At 44.9% G+C, this 25,000-nt stretch overlaps 1 protein-coding gene across 2 annotated transcripts in view; it reads left to right on the top strand.

The window, feature by feature from the left end:
- Window positions 1–25,000, top strand: part of cadm1b (cell adhesion molecule 1b) — a 222,185-nt gene that overhangs the window by 120,278 nt on the left and 76,907 nt on the right. For both annotated transcript variants that reach the window (XM_048265644.1, XM_048265643.1), the window contains exons 3-4: window positions 4,945–4,965; window positions 18,670–18,816. In XM_048265644.1, the coding sequence (XP_048121601.1) occupies window positions 4,945–4,965; window positions 18,670–18,816 (168 nt within the window). The remainder of the gene's footprint in view (window positions 1–4,944; window positions 4,966–18,669; window positions 18,817–25,000) is intronic.

Below are 25,000 nucleotides of genomic sequence, written 5' to 3'. Positions count from 1 at the left end.
GGGAAAAATTGAGAGGCTTACAGAGTGCTGGTGTCCTTTCAAAAAGTGGCCCTTCGACGGCCTCTAACACAGGGCTGATGACAGAGTCTGAAATGTACTTTTTAGTCAAATTTGCTTTAATCTGTGCTCCCAACTGTTATTTTTCCCATTTGAATTTTGTGTTTAACCACCTACACACACACACACACACACACACACACATTCAGAGGGTTTCCAGGGGGTGAATTAAGGCAGGCAATATTTTCAACCAAATGTCACTTACTGCCTGAAATGGCGAAACAGCAATGTCAGACCCCTGACAGAGCTTCTGTGGAGAATGTGTGTGTGTGTGTGTGTGTGTGTGTGTGTGTGTGTGTGTGTGTGTGTGTGTCTGTGTGCATGTACTATGTGTGTGTATATGTGTATCAGTGTGTGTGTGTGTGTGTGGGCCCCACAATTGGGAAAGACAAGTACCGGTATGTGTGTACAGTAGATGTGTGTGTGTGTGTGTGTGTGTGTGTGTGTGTGTGTGTGTGTGTGGGCCTTCCATATCAGTGTGTATTTATGGATACAGACTGATCAGTCTTCGCATTTTGTGTCCAGCTAATGGTCTTTCCCAGGAGCTGTTTCCAGCCACACACACACACACACACACCCCGCTCGATCTGACAGTTTGACAGGCTTTGGAGGGGGGCATTGCAGTGCAGTATCTTGCTGCTTCGAAAATTACAAGCGTACAGGCCAATATGGCCTCCTAAGGGTCTGCCCTGGCATGCAAAGATTTTTTCCCTCAAATCCCCTTTAAGATAATTTCTCAGTCCCTTCTCTAACCTTTTAATTAAATGAAAGCACAGCTGTGTACACTCCCCAGCTTCTGAGCTTGTGCCGACGGTCTCCGAGGCGACGGGCAGAACACACACACACTCACACAGGCAGGGGACAGGTGATAAGCCGCAGATCACAGCGGGGGTGTGTGTGTGTGTGTGTGTGTGTGGCCCAGGACTTATAGACATCCCAGTGTGCCGTGTTGCAGCTCACATGTGGGGATGTGGTCGGGAAGGTTTTATAAACACTCCCTGAGAAGATCTCTTGGTGTCTTGGGCTTGTGTGTGTGAGTGTGTGTGTTTTTGTGTGTGTGTGTGTGTGTGTGTGTGTGTGTGTGTGTGTGTGTGTAGGCTTTAGTGTGTTTGGGGAGGGAGGAGGGAGTGTGTGTGTGTGTGTGTGTGTGTGTGTGTGTGTGAGTATGTGTGTGTGTGTGTGTGTGTGTGTGTGTGTGTGTGTGTGTGTGTGTGTGTGTGTGTGTGTGTGTGTGTGAGTGTGTGTGTGTGTGTGTGTGTGTGTGTGTGTGTGTGTGTGTGTGTGTGTGTGTGTGTGTGTGTGCTTTAGTGTGTTTGTGGGAGGGAGGGGGGAGTGTGAGTGTGCAACACACTGCAGGGTCCATCTGTAAGAAAGATCTTTTGATCTGGCTTCAGAACGTTGCTTTGCTGTGGTCATTATGGTCAGCGCTGGCCAGCTGTCTCCTCTGCAGTAGCCACTCAAGTAAGTCTCAGGCATGTCTCATGTATGTCTCAGGTGTTGCTCAGGTGTAGTTCAGGTACGTCTCAGATGTGGTCTTATCTGTGATGGCTGCTGCGGCAGTGACACTGTTGACATTCCAGATGTCTCTCAGAAAGCTGTGAGTGGGAGTAATTGTAGTGACATTTTCAGCCTCCTCCTCCTCCTCCTCCTCCTTCTCCTCCAGCACCATCTTAAGTGTTGGTTTAATGTGCCTACCCTCCAAAGCTGTAAGGCCAGAGCAGAAGCTTTCAGCAAATAAGCCTTTGAGGGGGGCGTAGATGTTTGTGTTGAGAGAGGCTATGGCAGTCATTTTGTTTAGACAGTCCAAGTAAATACAAGAACTACTGAATCCCCGCACTCAGGCCTGACAAAAGACAGGTCTGACCTCAAATCACCGGCGATTGGACATGAGGGCAGATGACCAGTGCTTACTGCAGGTCCTAAAGCCATTCTGGGGAACAGAAGAGACAGAGGAGGAGAGATGACATTTGCTGTGCTGTAACAGGGTTCTGTAACGGTTCTGTAATGGTTCTGTAACGGTGCTGTGCTGTAACGGGGTTCTGTAACGGTGCTGTATCGGTGCTGTAACGGTTCTGTAACGGTGGTGTAACGGTTCAGTAACGGTTCTGTAGCGGTGCTGTAACGGTGTAACGGTTCTGTAATGGTGTAACGGTTCTGTAACTGTGCGGTTCTTTAATGGTACTGTAATGGTGCTGTAATGGTTCTGTAATTGTGCGGTCCTGTAATTGTGCGGTCCTGTAACTGTGCGGTTCTGTAATGGTGCTGTAACGGTGTGGTTCTGTAACGGTGCTGTAACTGTGCGGTTCTGTAATGGTGGTGTAACGGTGCTGTAACGGTTCTGTAATGGTGCTGTAACGGTTCTGTAACGGTGCTGTAATGGTTCTGTAACGTTGCTATGACTCTGGGTCTGATCCAGCAGCTCATTTGATGGTGATGTGGGTGACTGGTGGTGCACCGTCAGGGAGATCCTTTGAAGATGTGTCTCTCTGTGCACACACACAAACACACACTCATGCGGTGCACAAACAGACACACACACACATACACAGACACATACACACATGGTGCGCATACACACAAACACACACACACGGTGAACACAAACGTGCGCGTGCTCCACACATAGGTTTAGCCATTAAAAGCTGCAGGTCTTGGAGTGTGGCACGGGCTTTCTTCCTCGGCCAGCAGAGGTGGCTCCATTAGCAGACTTGCGTTCCATGGAAATGTCCCCTCTGGCCTGCACTCCCTCCGCACTGCGAGGTGGGAATTCATTTCAGACCACTCGCGTCTCAATGCCAATCTGGACCACATTCCACCCGCACGGGACCCAGAGTGCTTTCATTTAAAAGGGTATCTTCAAATACTCACCAATTTTCCTCTGTGTATGTGTAGGTGTGTGTGTGTGTGTGTGTATGTGTGTGTGTGTGTGTGTGTGTGTGATGGAAGAGATGTGTAGGCTGCCAACTCCCGACTTTTAATTCTCCCCTTCAGTCGCCACTCAAAGGTTCTGATTCCCTTTGTGCCACATTCCAACTCTGCCTCCTCCCACCCACCCCATCCCCCTTCTATCACCTGGCGTGAGGAATCTCTCCTGTGTGTGAGCGTGTGTGTGTGTGTGTGTGTGTGTGTGTGTGTGTGTGTGTGTACCTGTGACTGTATACCCCAGTGTGCTCTCCTCTCTCCCCCACTCGCCTGCTCATACACAGCCGAATGTGTGTGTGTGTGTGTGTGTGTGTGTGTGTGTGTGTGTCTGTATACCCCCATTGTGCTCCTCTCTCCCCCATTCGCCTGCTCATACACAGCTGAATGTGTGTGTGTGTGTGTGTGTGTGTGCTTGTGTGTGTGTGAGTGTGTGTGTGTAGAAGATCCACTGCCTCATCTTCAGCTGAATGTGTGAGTGAGAACCACTGCCGCATATGCAGCCAAATATGTGTGTGTGATCTGCAGCCTTATATGCAGCTGAATGTGTGTGCGCGTGCTCAACGAGGAATGGTTTCAACTAATTTAATGTGTTGATAATGTGCAAGAAAGTGGCCTGTGATTGGATGAGAGCATCACCACTCAGCCAATCAATCAGTGTGTCTGCCAGTCAATCAAGGCCAATGTGTTACAGATTGATAGACAGGGCCCTATTGATTCCCTGAATCACCCAAATAGAATACTAAAATGATGGCCTGAAGCACTGTAGAAATGAAATAATTCATAAAAACATTCTGACTGTGAATGATATGTTGGAGGACACAAGATTGTGGCAAAAAGCAGTGTCCTAAGTTTGGGGTGGGGTGTTAGGTGGGAATGATAGGTGGGGATGATAGGTGGGGATGCTAGGTGGGAATGTTAGGTGGGGATGATAGGTGGGGATGCTAGGTGGGAATGTTAGGTGGGGATGTGGGTGTTAGGTGGGGATGATAGGTGGGGATGCTAGGTGGGAATGTTAGGTGGGGATGTGGGTGTTAGGTGGGAATGTTAGGTGGGGATGTGGGTGTTAGGTGGGAATGTTAGGTGGGGATGTGGGTGTTAGGTGGGAATGTTAGGTGGGGATGTGGGTGTTAGGTGGGAATGTTAGGTTGGGATGTGGGTGTTAGGTGGGAATGATAGGTGGGGATGTGGTTGTTAGGTGGGAATGTTAGGTTGGGATGTGGTTGTTAGGTGGGAATGATAGGTGGGGATGTGGTTGTTAGGTGGGAATGTTAGGTTGGGATGTGGGTGTTAGGTGCTGTTAATGTGGTTAAAGTGAATGTTACTAACATGTGCAGTAACATGTCCTTATCACACTGTAACTTGGTTGTTTCCCCTTTTTTGTGAGTCACTTTGGATAAATGCATCAGCTAAATGACCAAATGCAACGTGTGGATTGGGAAATAGATGTTTTTAATGGTTGTCAGCTGCACACTCATTATTCCCTGCAAAACAGCAGATCTGCTTGAGCTACAGGCTTCAGGATAATTGTAGTTAACAGTTCTGCCTCCTTGAGTTGAGAATGATGGCTTGCATGTGCTTCTCTGCAACTCCTGGGCTCAGAGTAATTGGGTGTTTTTTTTTCTTCTTTTTTGTATCAAAGAGGTCACCATTAAAAAAAAGGCAGATGTGAGATTGCATGTATAATAATAATAATAATACAATAACAAGACAATAAAAAAAATACAAAGCAGTCAGAGAGGAGGCCTCTTGATAACATTCTCAGCTTTGTGGCCGGTAAGTCCACACCTCACTGAAGGCTGTTCGTGTTGCTGATGAAATGGCTCAGTGAGTGTTAAAGGCAGTAATGGCCTTCTGAGCCGCTGTGTGAATGTGACTTCTCTAGCCGTAATGAAAGCCTGCTAATGCTTTCTTCTTTTTCTCTCTTTTTTTTCCTCTCTCTCTCTCCCTCCATCACACCTACCAAAGGAGCAGCTCAGATCGTGCCAGGTACACTCTCTTCCTCTTTGTCTATGTCTCCGTCTCTTCCTGTGTGTGGTGTCTGTCAGATAATGTGATGTTCCCTTGTGCCGTCTCTGTGAGTGCCTCTGCCCTCGTTTTTTGATGTGCTTTTTGAGGACATTTCATGAGTTGGTCGAGTTCACGCTCACTCGAACACACAGTATATGAGTGCACTTCAGGTAGAACAGCGCTTAAAGCCAAACGCACATACCACACACAGTGCTGTGAACGATGTCGAGTTTGATGTTGAATGTCGGTGTTACGAACACCAGGGCCAGTTCACAATACATTATATTCCAATGAAAGCAGTGATGTAAGTTAATTTCACGACTATCAAATTTGACTTTTAATTCCAATAAATGAGAAGTTGTGAGGGCTTTTAGCTGTTGCATCCATGATGGCTTGTGAACAACAGTGAGTGATGGCTGGTGTCAGACTCTCAGTCTACGAGCCTCTAAATGACACGTTGTGTGCTGAGGCAAAGCGCTCGGACGGAAGGTGCTGTTTAATCTCATGAACTGCAATCAAGATGAGCTCCGCCTTCGAACTGTCGCAAGGTGCTGAAATTACAGTGGAGCAGAGCAAACACTACAGCTCTGTCTCACTCAGCGACTGCAGAAACTAAATGAAGTTATGAAAAAAGATGGGAACTAAATAAACTTATGAGAGAAGGTGGGAAAGAAAAGGACTTTTGAGAAAAGATGGGAACTAAATGAACTTGTGGCAGAAGATGGGAGCTAAATAGACCTATGGCAAAAGATGATGCTGAAGACGGGGCTGAGGTGACACACACAGGGGTTAAAGTGTGGGGGACAGGGAGGAACGCAGTTCCGCCACCTCAGATAAATCAATAATATATTCTTTCATACGAATGATATAGTGCGATGATATTGTTAAAATAAATGGTGTGGCGTGTACAGAGGTGACCAAGAAGCTACGAATTCTTGTCCAAAAAGTATTGCTACACCACGATACTCAAAATGTTACACGATACACTGCACACACACACACATACTGTACGCACACACAGACATACAGAGAGACACATACGCATACCACAAAAACACACACACACACACACCCTAGCAGCAAGAATTCTCTCATGCCAGGACCCAAAATAAGGAGATCTCTTGACTTGAGTGGACCCAGTTCTTATGTCCTGTGTCCAGCGTGTGCTCTCCTTCCCCCCTGAGATCGGGGCTTCTCTGTGTGTCTGGGACCCTGTAGTAGGAGGGGAACTACAGGCCAGCAGAGCTGCCTGTCACACGTCTCCTAATGGCCTGTGCAGACTACACGATTTATTTTGTCTTCCACGATGATCTTTTACGATTGACCATGTCAGACTAGATGATCAGAGAACCACAAATTCTTGCCCCGTCTTGGCCATAAGATTGGCCACATTACAAGATCATGCAGCCTATCTATCGTAGCTGTCTTGTCGTGTGTCATCACAATATTGGTGTCAACACAGGAGTCATAGGAGTGTCAGGGTAGGCAGATAGGACCCAAGCGCAAGACTCGATGCAGGCGGACTCTTCAGACAAACACGTTTATTAGCTACAAAAAAAACTACAGCATTACAAACTTACTGACAGACAGGATGAACAGCGACGATCCAACAAAGAACAGAGAAACAGGGGGGTAGAAATATACAGACCAATTAACAGAAAGACAGAGGACTGGATGAAACCAACAAGACAATAACAGGGAACAGGTGTGAGCAGAAATGCAGAAATGGAGGGAAACTAACGAGACAGGAAGTGCAGACCATATAAGGGAATGGGTGAAGACAAAGACACATGACCAGACAGGTAAATACAGAGCACATGACAGAACAATACACAGAAGGCCAGATCCTTGGGAGATTCCCCCAAAATTCTGACATGCTAGACTTTTGGTCGTGTAGTCGTACAACATCGCAGACAATAAATCGTGTGTCATTGAATATGTCACATTACAAGACGCTTCCTCCTTCAGTGTCGTTCCTGAATTTTCATATTCGGGCACGACACTGGAAATTTGTTGTTCACAACAAAATCGTGGCAAAATCAGGCTGAAATTGTGTAGTCTGCACAGGCCACACACACACACACACACACACACACACACACACACATACTGTATACAGAGAGAGACACATACATATAGGCATACCACACAAACACAGACACATACATACAGTACACACACACACACACACACACACACATACCAACACACACACACACACACAGTGGCAGGGTGTGTGTATGTTCTGCGGGAGTTCTCCAAGGCAGGGTGTGTGTGTGTTCTGTGGGAGTTCTCCAAGGCAGGGTGTGTGTGTGTGCTCTGTTCGAGCTCTGCATGGCAGGGTGTCGTAACCCTCATAGGGCAAAGAGCTGGGTCTGTAAGGTTCGGGAGGGAAATTAACCCATCCCTCAATTGAACTGTCAATTTAACCTTCAGTAAATCGTTCCATAAATCCTTCATTAAATGTATCAATAAATCACGAAATATGAATGGAATTAGGCTTTGCAATAAATAATACATTGAAAGATTTATTGACATATTTAATTATTTATGTATTTATTGGAAAGTAGATATCACACATGACACTTCTAATTAAAGATAGATTGACACATACTGTGTAATTAAAAAATGTGTCATCAGAAATCCTCTGAACAGCAGAACCATCCTAATGAAAGTGGCTGCTGGACTCGAGCGACTTTATGAAGACATGACAGGAGAAGCCATCTGGGCCTCAAGGAGAAAAAACTTTTTTTTTTAATTGTCAGGGAGAATCAAGAGCCTTTCATAAGGCAACGTGTTGTGTAATACTGCTTTTGGAAATCAAGAAATCTTTCTCTCACAGTGTGCTTTGTGACCATCCTGATGAGTCGCTTTCCTGAAGGTCGGAGTGTGTGTTCCTGAAGGTCGGAGTGTGTGTTTGGGGTCACTCTCCTGTCAGCGTGCCTGTGGGCGGAGCCTGGCGGCCATCGGTTGCTTTAGTGTAATTGTGGAGGACAATGGTGTGGAGTTGGCATTGACGTGCTTTTAGAGGCCTTGCCTCACACAAAAGTGTCTTGACATGGGAGAATGGAGAGACAGACCATCTCCAAGCACACGTCCCTCAAGGCTTCACCGTCCTTTTGTACCCAACACGATGGATAAGTTGGATATGAACGGCAGCGAATCCAAAGGTGACCTTTCAAAACTTCAGCACAAAAGAGAAGCAATGAATAAAAAGCTGTGTAGCCTACCTTATTCAAACTGACCCTGAGTTTACTGTTGCTGCTACGACAGAGGTGGAAACCAAAGCCTGGGACCTTGTAATAAAAATGCTGAAAATTTATCGAAATCATCCTACATTTGATCTTAGACGCTTCTCTACCAGATGTGTCATTTATAAATCACAAATGATCATGGATGGTTTTCGAAATGGTTTTCGGTCTCCACCTTGTAAACACCCCTTCATCAATATCATTAGAATGTAAATGTTTTAATGAAACTAATGGCCTACCTAAAATGTATCAAAACAATATTTTTTTGGCTCGTCACCTGATTTCATGTCTGTGCTGTCAGTTCCAATAACCTATGGCCTCAATGATGTTCTATTATGTTTTCCCAGGCAACACTTAGCCTACTGGAGATGGATCTTACGTCCATGCAATTGTCCTCTGCTTGCTTTCACTTCGCCTGCTTGCAGTGATGTGACGAATGGTTTACTTTGGTTACTTGCCATAGGTTTGGAAGCAGGAAATAGTAACGGCTACCCCAGGTGTTTTTTTTTACGTCATCATTACGCGACGTTATCATCACTCAATGCTGAAATATGAATCCATATAAATGAGCGGACAGACCTCTGTACAATAATCCTGTTTATTATTGTAGCCCACAGTGGGTTTTCAGGACGACCCAGAGTCATATAATGCTGATGTACAAAAAAATCTATGCGTGATATGTAATGTTTCTTTTAGGATATGTTTTTGGCTGGTAAAGAATAGCATAGTATAGTAGCCATTTGCCAGTCATTCTTCATTCATTCTGCACATCAGGATTCAGGCCATTATCTCTTCACAATTGTTTTCTTTCATGACCAGTGGCCTAAACAATATCCTTTTTCTTTAATGTCATTTTCATCATGTACATTATCCTCGTCATGTATTCTGGAGTAGTTTAGAGTGTACTGTTACTATGACAGCGGTAGTAACTAAAGCCTGCCTTATTCAAACTGACTCTGAGGAAGTTTAGAGTTTACTCTTCCTACGGCAGGGGTAGAAACTAAATGTCTAACGGGCATAAGTTCTAATAGGAAAGTGGTTCTGTCGGGCTGATGTGGATCCTCATGCTGGGGCCCTGAGGTGGGTTTATGGGGTTTAGTGTGCTGACGTCCGAAGTCGGCGTGGGGTCAATGTAATGAGCATTTGACATAAGATCCACAGAGCGGAGCCAGAGTGGTGCCATCGCGATGAGGGGAAAACGAAAGGAAACTAAAAAGAGATTTCTTGCAGAGGCTAGTATTGATTTTAAACTCTTGCGTGGTGGTCTAGGTACCTGGAGGGTTGGCAGGTTATGGCAGGTCAACTCTGCACTTAGTCTCCACACTGACCTGATGGACGGACACTTCCTGTGATGATAGGCAGCGGGGGACGTACACACACACACACACAGGCTGGCGTTGTCTGCTGGGCACTTGCTATGTCCTGTACACAAGAGAGAATGCCTGTGGGAAGCGAAGAGAAGGATGGCTTCTGGGGTCCCCACCCACCCCGACTGTCTCTATGTCTCAGCTCCGCAGTCTCCATCTCTGTCTGACTTTTGTTTTTCTTTAGTATATTTTTGATTTTTGGGACTTTTTGCCTTAATTTTGAAAGGACAGTGAACAGAGAGACAGGAAGTGAGTGGGAGAGAGAGATCGGGTTAGATCGGGAAATTACCCGGGTTGGACTCGAACCTGGGTCCCCGAAGGCACTTGGACCCAAATGTAGTACGGGCACTGCAGTCAGTTGCGCCACAGCGCCCCCTGTTTGTCTGTCTGTCTGTCTGTCTGTCTGTTTTTTTTGCGTTGGTCTCTGTCTCTCTATGTGCTGTCTAGCATCCATGTTTTTGTCTGGTTCAGTGTGTTTCAGTGCACCTCTTTAGATATGATAGAAAGGATGGGAGGCACCTGTCTCTCTCATTCAACCTCTGCACTCCATCCCTGTTCTGTCTGTCTGTCTGTCTGTCTGTCTGTCTGTTTTACCCTATGCTAATCTTAACATATGATCTTAACCCAACCCTAATGGAATAGCCTGCTTATAGTAATGGATTTTTTTAGACAATTAATTGTGCAGACAAAGCACTTTATGCAGAGGTTGCTTCATCTGCAAGTTCTTTGTTTACTAACACTTTTAGAGTTGGAGCATTCTATTCTGTTGTGGAGTGATGCTGCAGTCGGGAGATAAGGTGGTCAGCGAGTCTGAAGAGGACTCTCCTTCCTTGTCTGAGCCCAAGTCTCAGTATGTCGTATGTCCTTGTGCAACTCAGAAATACAGTACAGGTGCTGTCTAATAGCAGTCAGCCTCGCCACCCTACTTTTCACTGAAAAACGAGTCACATTATCATTGAATAGAGTAGAAACTACAATAATGTGTGTTTTTCTACTTGAGGGCTGGGCCTTCACTTGCAAGTTTGGTAATACATTTCCATTTACACATCAATATTGTGTTTCAATAAATGTTTTTCTGGTTGTGTTTGTGATGATTTCAATTCATTCCCTCACATCCATCCATTTCCACCACAATTACGATATTAGCCAGTAGAATAATGGTCATAAACATAACTCAAGCTTATCCCAACCACCAAAGATGTTTTGCAAGAGTGATGTAAAAAGCTCACAAAGAGAGTGTGAGTACACTCTGCTGCTCTTAACAGTACGACCCTGAGTTACATGCCTGTTCATCCTCCGAGAAGAATGAATTGCAAATGACAAGGAAGTTATTTATGGATGTGTCATTTGGAGATGTGCTCTCTGAAATAAATTGGATGTTAACCATCCATTCAAAAAGGCTTCTTGGGTTCATGCATTAAGGGTACACATAGCCTCCCGTTTGTGACGGCATGTAAGCTAGCGCGAAGAATAGCCTCAGTCCCATGCTGTGGTTGGTCCATACAGTGAGGCAGCTGACATGTGCTGATAGCTGTGGTCCAGCACTCTGGTGAATGGGCCTGCGCAGCGTGCATGGGAGACCACACAGAGAAGTCATTTTCTTACCTGGACAGAATTAGTCTTAAAAGGCGCTTTTCTATTGACGAGGAGCTCGCGTGCGTTGGCTACGGCAGAGAAGAGAGAGAGAGAGAGAGAGAGAGAGAGACACCGGTGATCCACTAGCATGCGATGCGAACTCCGCGACGCAGTATCCCATTTCTATGAGAAGCGAATTCCGCACTCGCATAGGATTCTGGGTATGCGGCGCGACGAGAGCTGTGGCTGCGGCGCGTCAAAAAGTTCAGCAATCCCCAACTTTATGCATAACTTTCGCCGTGTAGACGTGTAGGTGCGAAGCCGGCAATTTTATGACGACATAGCCTCACCTCTCAACTCAGCCACGCACTCGACCTGACACACTGCTTGTCAAAACAAACCAAACCATTTATTTATCATATTAAAATGTTTTTTCTTTCCCCTGTCATGATTTATGTGCACAATGTAGCCTATCAGCCTTTTGTTAGAAGCACACGTTAGCTTAATTCAGTTAAACATTAGTTTACTGCATGCCAGTGTTTTCTCCAGTGGTGCTCTGACCTAATGCAATGCGTAGGCTAAGCATTTGAAATTTCACATAGCAGTCACATACCTTGAAAACGAACTTTATTAGTTTAACAGTTGAATTGAAAACCGAATTGTCTGTAGTCTCCTTATTTCATGTGACTGCTTAACAAACTGTTTCAACAATGTTTTCTTTTACGCGATTCACACGAATTAAACGTGAAGCTTCTGCACGGCCGGCGCCACCGACTGGTCTGGCATATGCACTACAGCACATTTAGCCGGTTACACCTCTGTGTGTGCACGCGTGTTTTTTCTTTACCGGTGTCGTTAAAGGTGTGAAAGCGGTCAGAGAAAATGCACCCGGCGGTTTCGTGTAGACGTGGCCTTAGTTGGGTACTGGAATGATGCAGATGAAATGGTTTCCAGTAGGAACTCAGCTCTACCTCAGATGCTGTGTTCAAAGCTGGCCGGCACTCTAACTCAACTCTGCTGTTAGCGGTGTGTTTTGGCTGGCGGGACTGTCGCTACCGGATGTGTGTCGCTGCCCAGGCTACACCATAGGGTACACGGCAACGCAGTGTGTGTGTGTGTGTGTGTGTGTGTGTGTGTGTGTGTGTGTGTGTGTGTGTGTGTGTGTGTGTGTGTGTGTGCATGCTTGCCTGTGATTGTAAGGCTGGTTTAGCCCGTTGGATGGAGAGCCTGCTGAATTACTAACCCAGCATTGACTCTGCATCCACAGGATTATTAATCGAGCCCAGATCCCCTGCCCACACTGCTGGCGGTGCCTGATAAGGCCGATGGCTTCATTAGCGCGGGGCAGGGCTACGGGCCCGCTAGCACACAGCCTGCACACTTGGCTGTTAGAGCGGAATGAGGCCGTGCTCGTTATCCGCCCATTCTCCAGAGCAGGTGACAACAGGTGGGCAGCCCTGAGTCTGTCTGGGGTCTATCTGGTAAAAAACCAGATCACGGAATATGAAATCTAAAATATCTGAAAATTTTAAAATGCCCTCGTCAAATGTGTAAACATTCAAAGCATACCACTGCAGTTGGAAAAGAGCGAATAGAAGACCTGGTACAACCTCTCTTCTACCTGGGTGTGTGTGTGGGTGTGTGAGGAGGGAAGGTTTTGTCTCATGAGGGTATTGGCATTGACAGGCTCCCCAGCCCCTCTTTGTGAGTGTCAGAGAGAAAGAGTGGGCTTCACATGTGTTTTACCTCCAGCACCTCAGCTACACACACACACACACACACATGCACACATGCACACACACACACACACACACACACACACACACACACACACACACACACACAGACACCTGTTCTGCTTACCAATGCGGTAGTCTGACACATCATGGAGAGCACAGTTCCGCCCTGCCATACCTGTCTGATACTGAGTGTGTGTGTGTGTGTGTGTGAGATGAGTACCTGTATGTGTGTCTGAAGTGTGTTTGAGTCACTCATATCCCACAGATCAGACAAAAATCTACTGGAGGATCAAACCAGTGTGGCTGCTATTGTTGTTGTTGTGACTGATTTGTTGTTGATGATGAGGATGCTGTTGTTTCCAATGTTGATGATGATGTTGTTGTTGTTGTTGTTGTTGTGCTTGTGATTACCTGGGCTGATTTGAACGAGTTTTGTGTGGTTGTCATGACGCATTATCAATGTGTGTGGATGATGCTGCTGCTTGTAGCGTGGGAAGCAGAATATTTTTTTTTTTGCGCTAGCCTGGCAACCCAAGCATGAATCATTTGCATTTAGTGTGCTTGTGCGTGCGCTAAGCGCCTTGTTCCTCACCAGGTGCGAATCCAAAGCGTTTAAACAGCATGCCGCTTCTTCTCGCCTCTCAGCAGATAAAAATAGAGCAAGGTGACTTTGTCTGATTCCTCTCCTCGCCTCTCCTCCTCGCCTGTCTGCTCATCTCCTCTCCTCTCCTCTCTGCTCCTCCTCACCTCTCTGCTCCTCTCATCTCCTCTCTTCTCTGCTCCTCTCATCTCCTCTCTTTTCTTCTCCTCTCATCTCCTCTCCTCTCTGCTCCTCCTTTTTTCTCTGCTCCTCTCATCTCCTCTCCTCTCATCTCATCTCTTCTCTGCTCTTCTCATCTCCTATCCTATCCTCTCCTCTCCTTTCCTCTCCTCTCTGCTCCTATCCTCTCCTCTCTGCTCCTCCTCTTTTCTCTGCTCCTCTCATCTCCTCTCCTCTCATCTCATCTCTTCTCTGCTCTTCTCATCTCCTATCCTATCCTCTCCCCTCCTTTCCTCTCCTCTCTGCTCCTATCCTCTTCTCTTTTCTCCTCTCCTCTCCTCTCTGCTCCTTTCCTCTCCTCTCTGCTCCTATCCTCTCCTCTCCTTTCCTCTCCTCTCTGCTCCTATCCTCTCCTCTCCTTTCCTCTCCTCTCTGCTCCTCTCCTCTCCTCTCTGCTCCTATCCTCTCCTCTCCTTTCCTCTCCTCTCCTCTCCTATCCTCTCCTCTCTGCTCCTATCCTCTCCTCTTTTCTCCTCTCCTTTCTACGCTGTGCCCTGCTGAAGGTTGAAGGCTTTACACCCAAACTGTGATGAATGTGATTTAGGCTGCAATTATCAGGTGGAGGTTTTTGTCGTTATTTGCCCTCTGATGCAAACTTGTTACACACACACACACACCCCACCTCACCCCACCCACCTTCTCTCTCCCTCTCTCACACACATACTGTACACACACACACACATGCACATTTTTCTCTATCTCTCAATCCCTCTCTCTCATTCTCTCTCTCTCTCTCCCTCCCTGCCTCCCTCTCTCTCCATCCCTCTCTCTCACACACACACATACACACATACAGATTATTCTATCCAATTGCTTCCCTACACACACACCCTCCCCCTTTTTCTCTCTCTCTATCTCTCTCTCTTTGAAACACACACACACACATGTTTTTCTCTTTATTTGGCCAGAGTGCCCAGCCTCCCTCTGTCCTGTGTGTGTACTACAGGGAGGAGAGCCTGAGCTGGCTCCTGATTGCAGCTTCCATCACCTTGTGTTTAGATTGAGAGGTCTGATACAGTTCTGCCCTGAGCTGCAATTACCTGCAGACACACACACACACACACACACACACACACACACACACACACACACACACACACCTGCATATATGATATGTGCACACACACACACACACACACACAAAGTGCACACACACACACACACACACACACACACACACATACAGACACACACACAATACCAGTAGTGTGCAGTGACTATACATTTTGGTGGGGCAGAAGCTTGTCTGACTATTTTTTAATAGCCTATCATTTTGGGCTACATTAAAATGACATATTTTACAGGACTTTGCTCTATGCTTAAGTCATGTCATAGTCAGAAATGTAAGTGGATTAAAATTAGAAGCCCATCTAGAAGTAGAAGTCCATCAGTTGACCGTTCTCATCACGTTAAACCAGCAAAGGATAGCAACCGTTGTTTGCTATGGGTAAACAAAACTAGTTTTCAGTGTTCTGTCTGGCCTATTTGCTAACGTATCATAATATATATATATATATATATATATATATATATATGAAGAGTTTGGTTCCAAAATACTATATCTCCATTTTTAAAAACATTAGAAAGTCATGTTATTTAATCTTGTACTTCAGGTAATATCAATCAACTTGCTTTTTTGTTGTTTTGATTGAGTAAGATAAATCAAATAACAATACCTAGTTACAGTTCTACTGAAATTACTTGCGAAACAAAATGTAAAAAAAATATTTATAAAAATTCATTAAAATGGTGGATATAGCGTTTTGGAATCAAACCCTTATATAATATTTTTCAAGTAGTTGGGTTTTGTAACTGCAACTCAGAACAGTTGGGTGTCATGAATAATTGTCTGACCACTCGCTGTAAAACTATATAGCTCATTCTGAATGCAGTGTGGCCATACCTTTGAACACCATTGCCTTCTCGTTTTTGCGCTTTCAAAGGATGCTCCTAAATCCACTACAGTAGCTGCTAAACCAAGGAAGACACCATTGTTAGCTAACTTATAATTTCAACCTCTCAAATTGTTTTTTTTTTTAACAGAAACTCAACATGGTTACTCACAGGTGCAACACTACTCGCCATTTCTGCATCTGGAAATGAAACGATACTGGCGGAATAATTTGAGCACAGTTCTAGAATATAACCATGGGACAGACAACTTTACGACCATACAGGCGTCTTTTAGCGCGGATTGCAATCTTTATTGAAGCCGCCAGGGTTATGCGATAAATATATGGAGGAATGCGATCGTCGAGGTGCCCTGCCCCAACATTGCATGTTTATTTCCTGTTCCCACACTGTACTCCCCACAGGAGCATAGTCTGGGGGTTGCCCACTGTACTCCCCACAGGAGCATAGTCTGGGGGTTGCTTTTTTCTCCTCCCCTCTCCTCATGTTATGCTGTATTCTTTCTCAATCCCCTGTCTTCCTGTCCTGTCTACCCCCTTGTCATATTGTATGTATGTTTGTGTAATGTATGGACAGGTTGACGGTTAATTTCACTGATACTTATTGTGACTGTGACAATAAAGGCCTACTACTACACTGAACTCAACGAGAATCGCCACCATATCTAAAAGCTGATGTCAGACCAACAGACCAGAACAGACCTGCAGGGTTAGGGCCTCCTCGACGAGGCGATTACTGGTCCGCGGATAATTTCTGGCACAATTAAACGGTATCATTGAACCGCGGCCGAAAGAAAAAGAAACTAAACATTTCCCAGAATAGGAAACATTTCTTAATGTATTGTTATCAAATAAAGAGGCATAGCATTAGGGGGTAGTGATGTGAGTGCTCATTCTTGTTTGTGCGCATCTGTGTAAGTTAAACAGTCACCACTGGAGATAACGTGGGTAGCAGCAACAAACAAGCGTAGCCTTTTTTTGAAACAACTTAGCGAAGCGGACTCTTGCTGTCCATGAAAAGATGCTGGCTAGATCTTGTTAGGCATGTTTAAGTTAGGCTAATGAACATGTTGCATTCTATACAGCCTGATTATGTCATTCTTTAAGCTACATACCCTGTCTCCAGTTTTCCTCAATTTGACTAATTAAGAAGGGATAATAGGATATTTGACCGGCATATCATCAAAATGTCCGGAAAACGAAACCTCTGCCGGTCACTTTGACCGGCACCATTTTTTTCTAGCGGAAACTCTGGTGTGTGTGTGTGTGTGTGTGCATCAGGTGCAGGGGGCAGGGAGCTTATCTAGCAATTCTCATCAAAGACAGGCACGATGTCAAGTGCTAATATTCCCTGGCCTTTCCTCGGTCTGCTGTTGGGATCAGCCTCCCCTGTCTGTGTGTGTGTGTGTGTGTGTGTGTGCAGGGCCGGAGTGGGGTCACTTTTCAGCCCGGGAGTTTCAGGACCAAGACCGGCCCACTTTTTTAGTGGTGGTGGAAATTGGATAAATAAAACAACAGTTCCGCTCTTACTATCCTGTAGTTTTTATTATAGTCTAATATTCCACTATTCCACAAGGATAGGTTGATAAGTTAACAAAAACAGGAAGGAAGAAATAAAGCATTAAATGTATCCCACAATTCCACTAAGAGACATATTGAACTATTGTTTACATGTTTTTTCTGCATGGGTCAGCTATCATGTTGTTATTTGGTGATTTAGGCTACTCCTTTACTACACCCACTTCTGAGCAAACAAGGCATATAGGTTGATCATGTAGCCTACTGCCGTCATATAGCCTAGCCTACTGTTCTTTCTTACATTAAATAACTTTAATTCATATGGTTAACTCTATTATCCTTTCTACTTGTCTAATTATAGCTAATTTCGGGCTCATCATTTTCAGCGGGGGACTGGCTGATCTGCTGCTCAGAGGCTACTTTTGTTTTTAGGCCTAGGCTACTGTATACACAGATCAAGCTTGAGATTTGTTATGCATATTTGCATAATATTTGCAAAGTATATGAATCGCCATATTGGATGATACAAAAAGGGTAATATTTTAATTAATTTAATATGTTGCTTGCGAATAACAACGCTACAACGTCCAGTATTAGCCCAATAATTACGCCGCTAATAATCATGGCTATCTCTCTTTACCAGTTGCCACTTCTGTCCGGAAGCTGTATCTGGAAGCATGGCACATTTGGCAGCATTTTCCCCCAATACTTTTCGTCTTTTTTACCTGGCCTTTTCAGTCCCTCTCTTTGTACAATCCATCCTCTCTGACGCTTATCACAGGGCTGGCCCGGCTATGGTATCGGAGAAAACTTTTTAGAAAAGACGGGCTATATGGACCCAACCAACTCTTCTTGGGGGCGGAGAACAACCCATGCAGAGGCTGCGGTGTGAGGCATAGAATGTGAATGTGTGTAGCCAACTTTAAGAGAAGATAGATCAACGTGGCAAATGTCAATATTTTTCCCTCGACCGGCCCAAAAGTGAAGCGGCCCACCGGGAATTCTCCCGATTCTCCAGATTACCCACTCCGGGCCTGTGTGTGTGTGTGTGTGTGTGTGTGTGTGGATAATGCTTCGGCTAGGGGGGGTTCATGGGGATGTGTTTGAGCAACATGTGTGTGTGAACGTTGGAGATGTGTGAGTACTGGATGTATATAAGCAATTTTGTGTGTGTGTGTGTGTGTGTGTGTGTGTGTGTGTGTGTGTGTATACTGTATGTGTGTGTGTATGTTTCCCGGCCTCTCCTGTCTGCTGTTGCAATCAGCCTCCTCTATCTAAGTTTTTGTGTGTGTGTGTGTGTGGGTGTGTGTGTGTGTGTGTGTGTGTGTGTGTATGTGTGTGTATACTGTATGTGTGTGTGTATGTTTCCCGGCCTCTCCTGTCTGCTGTTGCAATCAGCCTCCTCTATCTAAGTTGTTGTGTGTGTGTGTGTGTGTGTGTGTGTGTATGACATAGAGAATACTGGATGTGTGTAAACACAGTGTGTGTTTCCTTGTGTTGCAGTCCAAGGGCAGAACTTGGTGACGGACAACGTGTCGGTGGTGGAGGGAGAGACGGCCACCATCAGCTGCAGAGTGAAGAACAACGACGACTCCGTCATTCAGCTGCTTAACCCCAACAGACAGACCATCTACTTCAGAGACGTCAGACGTGAGTACACACACTGACACCCCCGCCCCACACACACACACACAGACACACACACACACACACACACACACACACACACACACACACACACACACACACACTCAAGTTCTCTCTGTCTCTCATTCTCTATCTGTCACTCTCTTACACACACACACACACACACACACAGACACACACACACACACACACACACACACACACACACACACACACACACACACACACACACACACACACAGACACACACACACACACACACACACACACACACACACACACAGACACACACACTCAGTCCCAACAGACAAACCATCACAGACGTGAATACACACACACACACACACACACACACACACACACACACACAGCTGCTTACTATCTCTGACTCCACAGCTGGAGGATCATACACTGTGAAAAAGAAACAAATTGGACAGACACAGAACCATCACTGTTGCCTGGACAACACTCTGCCCTCTGAGGAGAGAGAATCCAAATGTCACTCACACAAACACACACACACACACACCTCAAAAGACGCATGCACGACACTGCATACACACACACACATACACACACTGCCCTCAACCATGTAGTATGCGTATGAAAAGGGCCTTTGTAAGTCACACACACACGAACACTAGTACAAAAACAGACACCCACGTAACCCCCCTTAAACCCCCCTCCCGCTAAGACACATACACACACACGCACACACACACACACACTCACAACACACACACAATTAATAGAGCATGTACTGTAGCATTAGAATGTTTTTGAAAAGAGCCTTTGGGAATCCAACCCCAAACTAAAGAAAATGAGCGAACCTGTGTTTGTGTGTGTGTGTGTGTGTGTGTGTGTGTGTGTGTGTGTGTGTGTGTGTGTGTGTGAGACATATGAACTCACACACTCACTGGGGACTCATTGGTGTGTGTGTGGGAGTCTGAAGGTGTGTGTGTGTGTGTCGGGTCAGCTTTTGCTCTTCCAGTCTGTGATTATGATTGCACTGTTGTGATGACAGAAGGGTGAAGCGTCTCACTTTGTATACAGGTTTATTTTTCTGTGTGTGAGTGTGTGTGTGTGGGTGTGTGTGGTGTGGTGTGGTGTGGGGGGGGATGAGGTGGGGTCAGATTCATCTTAGTCCATCCAATCACATGATTGGGATGCGTGTGGGTGGGTGGGTGCATGAAAGCAGACATGTGTTTGTGTGTGTGTGTGTGTGTGTGTGTGTGTGTGTGTGTGTGTAATCACATGTGCTGGTGTGTAACGTCCCTGCTTGCTGATGAGCTGCTTAGCGATGGGCTTGACCGCTAATCAAAACACTCTTTACCTCAATTTTGGCATCACCTCCCCCCTCCACAGACACATACAAGCACACACACACACACACACACACACACACACACACACACACACACACACACAGACAGATACATGCATAAAAAATGCAAAATGCAGCTCTGCAACAGACCACAGACCAGCAGTTTGTGTACGTGCATGCATACAGTATATATGCATGTGCGTGTATATTTGTGTGTGTGTGTGTGTGTGTGTGTGTTAGTGTATTTGTGGCTCGATGGTTGTTGTGGCGTGTATGTATATATTTGTGTGTGTGTGTGTGTGTTTGTATGTGCATGTATGTATACATTTGTGTGTGTGTGTGTGTGTGTGTGTGTGTGTGTGTGTGTGTGTGTATGTGTGTGTGTGTGTGTGTGTGTGTGTGTGTGTGTGTGTGTGTGTGTGTATGGTGACATCAGAGGCTTTTGTTTTTGTCTCATTATGCACCGTGTGCTGGGCCCACCTCCGTAGATATCATTAATGCATGTGACCCCTTTGTGTATGTCCTTGTTGTGTAGCCGGCTGATGGCGAATAATCAGCCTTTTATGCATTGTTTATCAATTATGCATAAACATATGGCATACTCTTGTTTAGAGTTTTTTGCTTTACTTTTTGGCCTGATTTTCCCAACTGCAGGGTTTAGCTGAGAAAGAGATCTGGCCCTGATATGGCTATTATATGGCCCTGAAATGGCCCTGATGTGGCTCTGATATGGCCCTGATGTGTCTCACTTATTGCTAGTGACTGATGTGTTTGATGTGTTGGCTTTTCATAGCATACCCATCTCCCCTGCTCTGGAGTGCTCTAGGTGTATGGGTGTATGTTGTTGTGTGTATTTGTGTATTTGTGTGTGTGTGTGTGTGTGTGTGTGTGTGTGTGTGTGTGTGTGTGTGTGTGTGTGTGTGTGTGTGTGTGTGTGTGTGTGTGCACTTTGTGTGTGTGTGTGTGTGTGTGCACATATCATATATGCAGGTGTGTGTGTGTGTGTGTGTGTGTGTGTGTGTGTGTGTGTGTGTGTGTGTGTGTGTGTGTGTAAGGTTAAAAGAACCCCTCCTGAGATGACCCTCTTGTTGGTGGAAGTTGCATCAGATGAATGTTTCAAGGTCCACTTTTCTAATTACAGCTGCACACTAGGCTTCTAATTAATACACTCTGCTCTGAGCCTCAGAGAGCAGACCTTCCAATGTGTGTGTGTGTGTGTGTGTGTGTGTGTGGATGTGGGTGTGCGTGTATGAATGTGGGTGTGTTAGGAAAGTGGGTGCTGAGGTTAGCCTTGAGATGAGCGTTGGACAGAGTGTGTGTGTGTCTGTGTGTGTGTGTTCTTTTGCCTGTATGATGTATTATTCTGTGTGTTTACTTCCTGTCTGATGTTTCTGAAAGAAGCACATGCACACATGCAACACTTACATGGCACTTGCTGCTCATGCTAAACACCTTTCCCTCTGTGTGGGACACACACACACATATGTGCATGTGTGTGTGCGTGTGTTTGTGTGTGTGTGTGTGTTTCCATGTCATGCAAAAGTGACGAAGAGAGAAAGTGACCAGACATACAACTCTCTTTGTGCTGTTGTTGCACACCTACCTATCAATTGTTTCTGAGGGCAGGCTTTATCTCTCTCACTTTCTGTTACACATAGCAAGCCTGCAGTAGTGATATGACTGAGGAAAAGAAGAACATTTTGGCTAACAAACTCATGCCCCATGCTACACTAAAGTGTATCACTGACTATAGACTATAGAAAGCATCACATTGAGAGGCTTCTGCCTTCGGTGGGAGACTTGAAAATGAAAGACTTGCAGAGGTGAGCTTAAGATTAGATTAGATTCAACGTCATTGTCATTGTGCAGAGTACAAGTACAAAGCGAACGAAATGCAGTTTGCGTCTAACCAGAAGTGCAAAAAAGCAGTGCAGGTGATGCATAGGCTGCATAACACTAAATCAAGTGTTCGCAAATTCACATTCCCGCAGCCGGCTGTTTTGAATTCCTTTGCGAAAGCAAAACAAATCTGCACTGATTGTGAATTTACCTTGGCCTAATAGTTTAATGTTATCTTGGAAAGTTATCGCTTGAACAAGTTCAGTAATGCACAAGTTAGCATTATATGTTCCATATGTGTCCCATATGTGGTTAGACGTTCTCAGGGAGCGCAGACCTTTCCAAGGCCAAATGTAACTATTTGCAACAAATCTGAAATTGGACCTAGGAAACTATTTTGAGCTGCTCAGTGATAGGTGTTTAATTTGTTTGTTTTCTTTGTAGCATATACTAGATCATAATTCTTGATTACTAGCGTGCAAACGAGCACATGCGAGGCCTAGGCTTCCAGACAGACATAGCGCACTTATCACTGAGAACCGCCCTGTAGTTGGATATGTACTCATTGCAGCCTCAGCAGTCATGAGAGGAGCAGAAAGACACCCACATAAAATTAGAGATATATGTATTTCTTCACAAAATAAACATCAAATAATGATGGATTGAAAAGAGGTAATAATAGATCAGGCATTATAGAATCGAGACCAGAAAAATGGACATCCACAGGCCCTTTCTATCAACACCAGTGATTTTCTCAGATCAGGATTAGGATCTGAGAAAATCACTGGTGTGATAGTCAACATTTACAGTATGTTGTGGTCTGTTCTTGGCTGCATACATAAAGACCAACATGAGAAATTTACTCAAGAAATGTATTCAAGATGGATGTGTTCAATCGAAGAGTGCATGTTGGATGTGTTCTACCGGTGAGTCCATTTTGAATGTGGTTACAGTTCTTTTTCAATTGCCTAAGCACAATTTTGAATATATATATATATATATATATATATAAATAAATATAAATCATATGTCATATCAAAAACACATCCATCATACCGTATGATCTGATTATGTTTGAATCAGTTAGACACTAATGCCCTCTGCGAGACACTCTGGCAAAGAGCAATGATGCACGTTACTTTTACCCCAACATTCCGGGGAACCAGCTAAACTGATGAAGACAGCGCTGCAACGTTGGAGGACAGTACACATTGGTCGTAGTGTTATCCGATTGCGTCGAAGTCCGAAATCATTCAGAGTAAACATGGTCTAGAGTCCAATTGCGTGCAGTGAGATTTTTAAATGCATGCTTTTTGCCGCCCCTCGAGTTGGGCCATTACATTGTTCTTTGCCAGACCCTTAATCTTTCTAGATTATCAGGGTCTGGATTTTCCAGGCTAAGACACTAATGTACTCAATACAAAACACATGATAAAACAGTTTTTCCTAGGATATAGTGATGTCTTTTTTCAATAATATTGTTCAAGTACAAGAATATACTAACCATACACGACACATAAGACCAGACCTGTAAGCGGTGAAACCATGCTGGATGTGTTTAAGCATTGAGGGCCAGATCTACTAACACTTTTGCAACCACTTCAGGCGTATTTGTTTCGCAACGTGCGTGTAAAATCATGGCGAGGTATGTAGAAACAGGCCACACTGAGGAAAAAGCGCAGACTGCCTGTCGTGGGAGCTGAAAATGGCAAATTGTGTTTTTCTGTGTCATGCATATGCATTCATGGAAGGGTCAAGGGGAAAGTGGGAGTTTACCGTAAATAGATGGGAGGGGAAGCGTAAAGAGCGCCTAATTATGTATTCTGCGGTATGTACAAAAAACTGCCCGTGAAAGCGCGCGTCTATTCTGTGCCGAATTATCTCCGCCTTGTAAAAGCAGGTGTTAATCCAAATTGCGGTTAAATGGCTCAATAAGAGAATTTTTCAAAGACAGCAGAATCGCTATTTAGAGCACCAATTTTGCGTCTTGTACTATATCAAAAGCAACCTTAACTTATGTTGGCCTTTCGAATGTCTTACTTTCACTTTCACGTCATCCACTTAAACTTTCCTTCTTGCTAGATTTGACCAATCTTCCATAGCCTAGCCTACGTGCACAAGTAGTTTGAGTAGAACAACTGATCTTCATTATCTCCCTGCTTGTTGACATCTGATTATGTATTGTATTATTTCATGATCGCTAAACGTTTGATTCTTTTTGATGTTGTCATCAGTTAACTTCATTCAACTGCGCTTGTATGTAGGCTACGCCGTTCAGTTGTGAACATTCGTAAATTGTGGTAGAGGGTGGAGAAAGGCGGAGAAAGACGCAGATTACCCGATGAAGTGAAAGATTGATAAATACCCCATACACTTGCGTTCGCTATCTGCGGTTTGGCCATGGCGCTGATAATGCTACGTTCGCAAATGTACATACATCTGGCCCTGAGTCCATGCTGGATGTGTTTATGCATTGAGTCCATGCTGGATGTGTTTAAGTATTGAGTCCATGCTGGATGTGTTTATGCATTGAGTCCATGCTGGATGTGTTTAAGTATTGAGTCCATGCTGGATGTGTTTAAGTGGTAAGTCCATGTTGGATGTGTTTTAGCATTGAGTCCATGTTGGATGTGTTTAAGTGGTGAATCCATGCTGGATGTGTTTGAGTGGTGAGTCCATGCTAGATGTGTTTAAGTGGTGAGTCCATGTTGAATGTGTTTAAGTGGTGGGTCCATGCTGGATGTGTTTAAGTGGTGAGTCCATGTTGGATGTGTTTAAGTGGTGAGTCCATGCTGGATGTGTTTAAGTGGTGAGTCCATGTTGAATGTGTTTAAGTGGTGAGTCCATGTTGGATGTGTTTAAGTGGTGAGTCCATGTTAGATGTGTTTAAACATTGGGTCCATGTTGGATGTGTTTAAGTGAGTCCATGTTGGATGTGTTCGAGTTCATGCTGGATGTGTTTAAGTGGTGAGTCCATGTTGGATGTGTTTAAGTGGTGAGTGGTGATTTTGGGCTAGTTTGCTA

The sequence above is a fragment of the Alosa alosa genome, chromosome 16, assembly GCF_017589495.1.
Source record: "Alosa alosa isolate M-15738 ecotype Scorff River chromosome 16, AALO_Geno_1.1, whole genome shotgun sequence".
Lineage (NCBI taxonomy): Eukaryota > Metazoa > Chordata > Actinopteri > Clupeiformes > Clupeidae > Alosa > Alosa alosa.
Note: the sequence above shows the minus strand (reverse complement) of the source record. Positions and strands in the feature narration are given on the sequence as shown.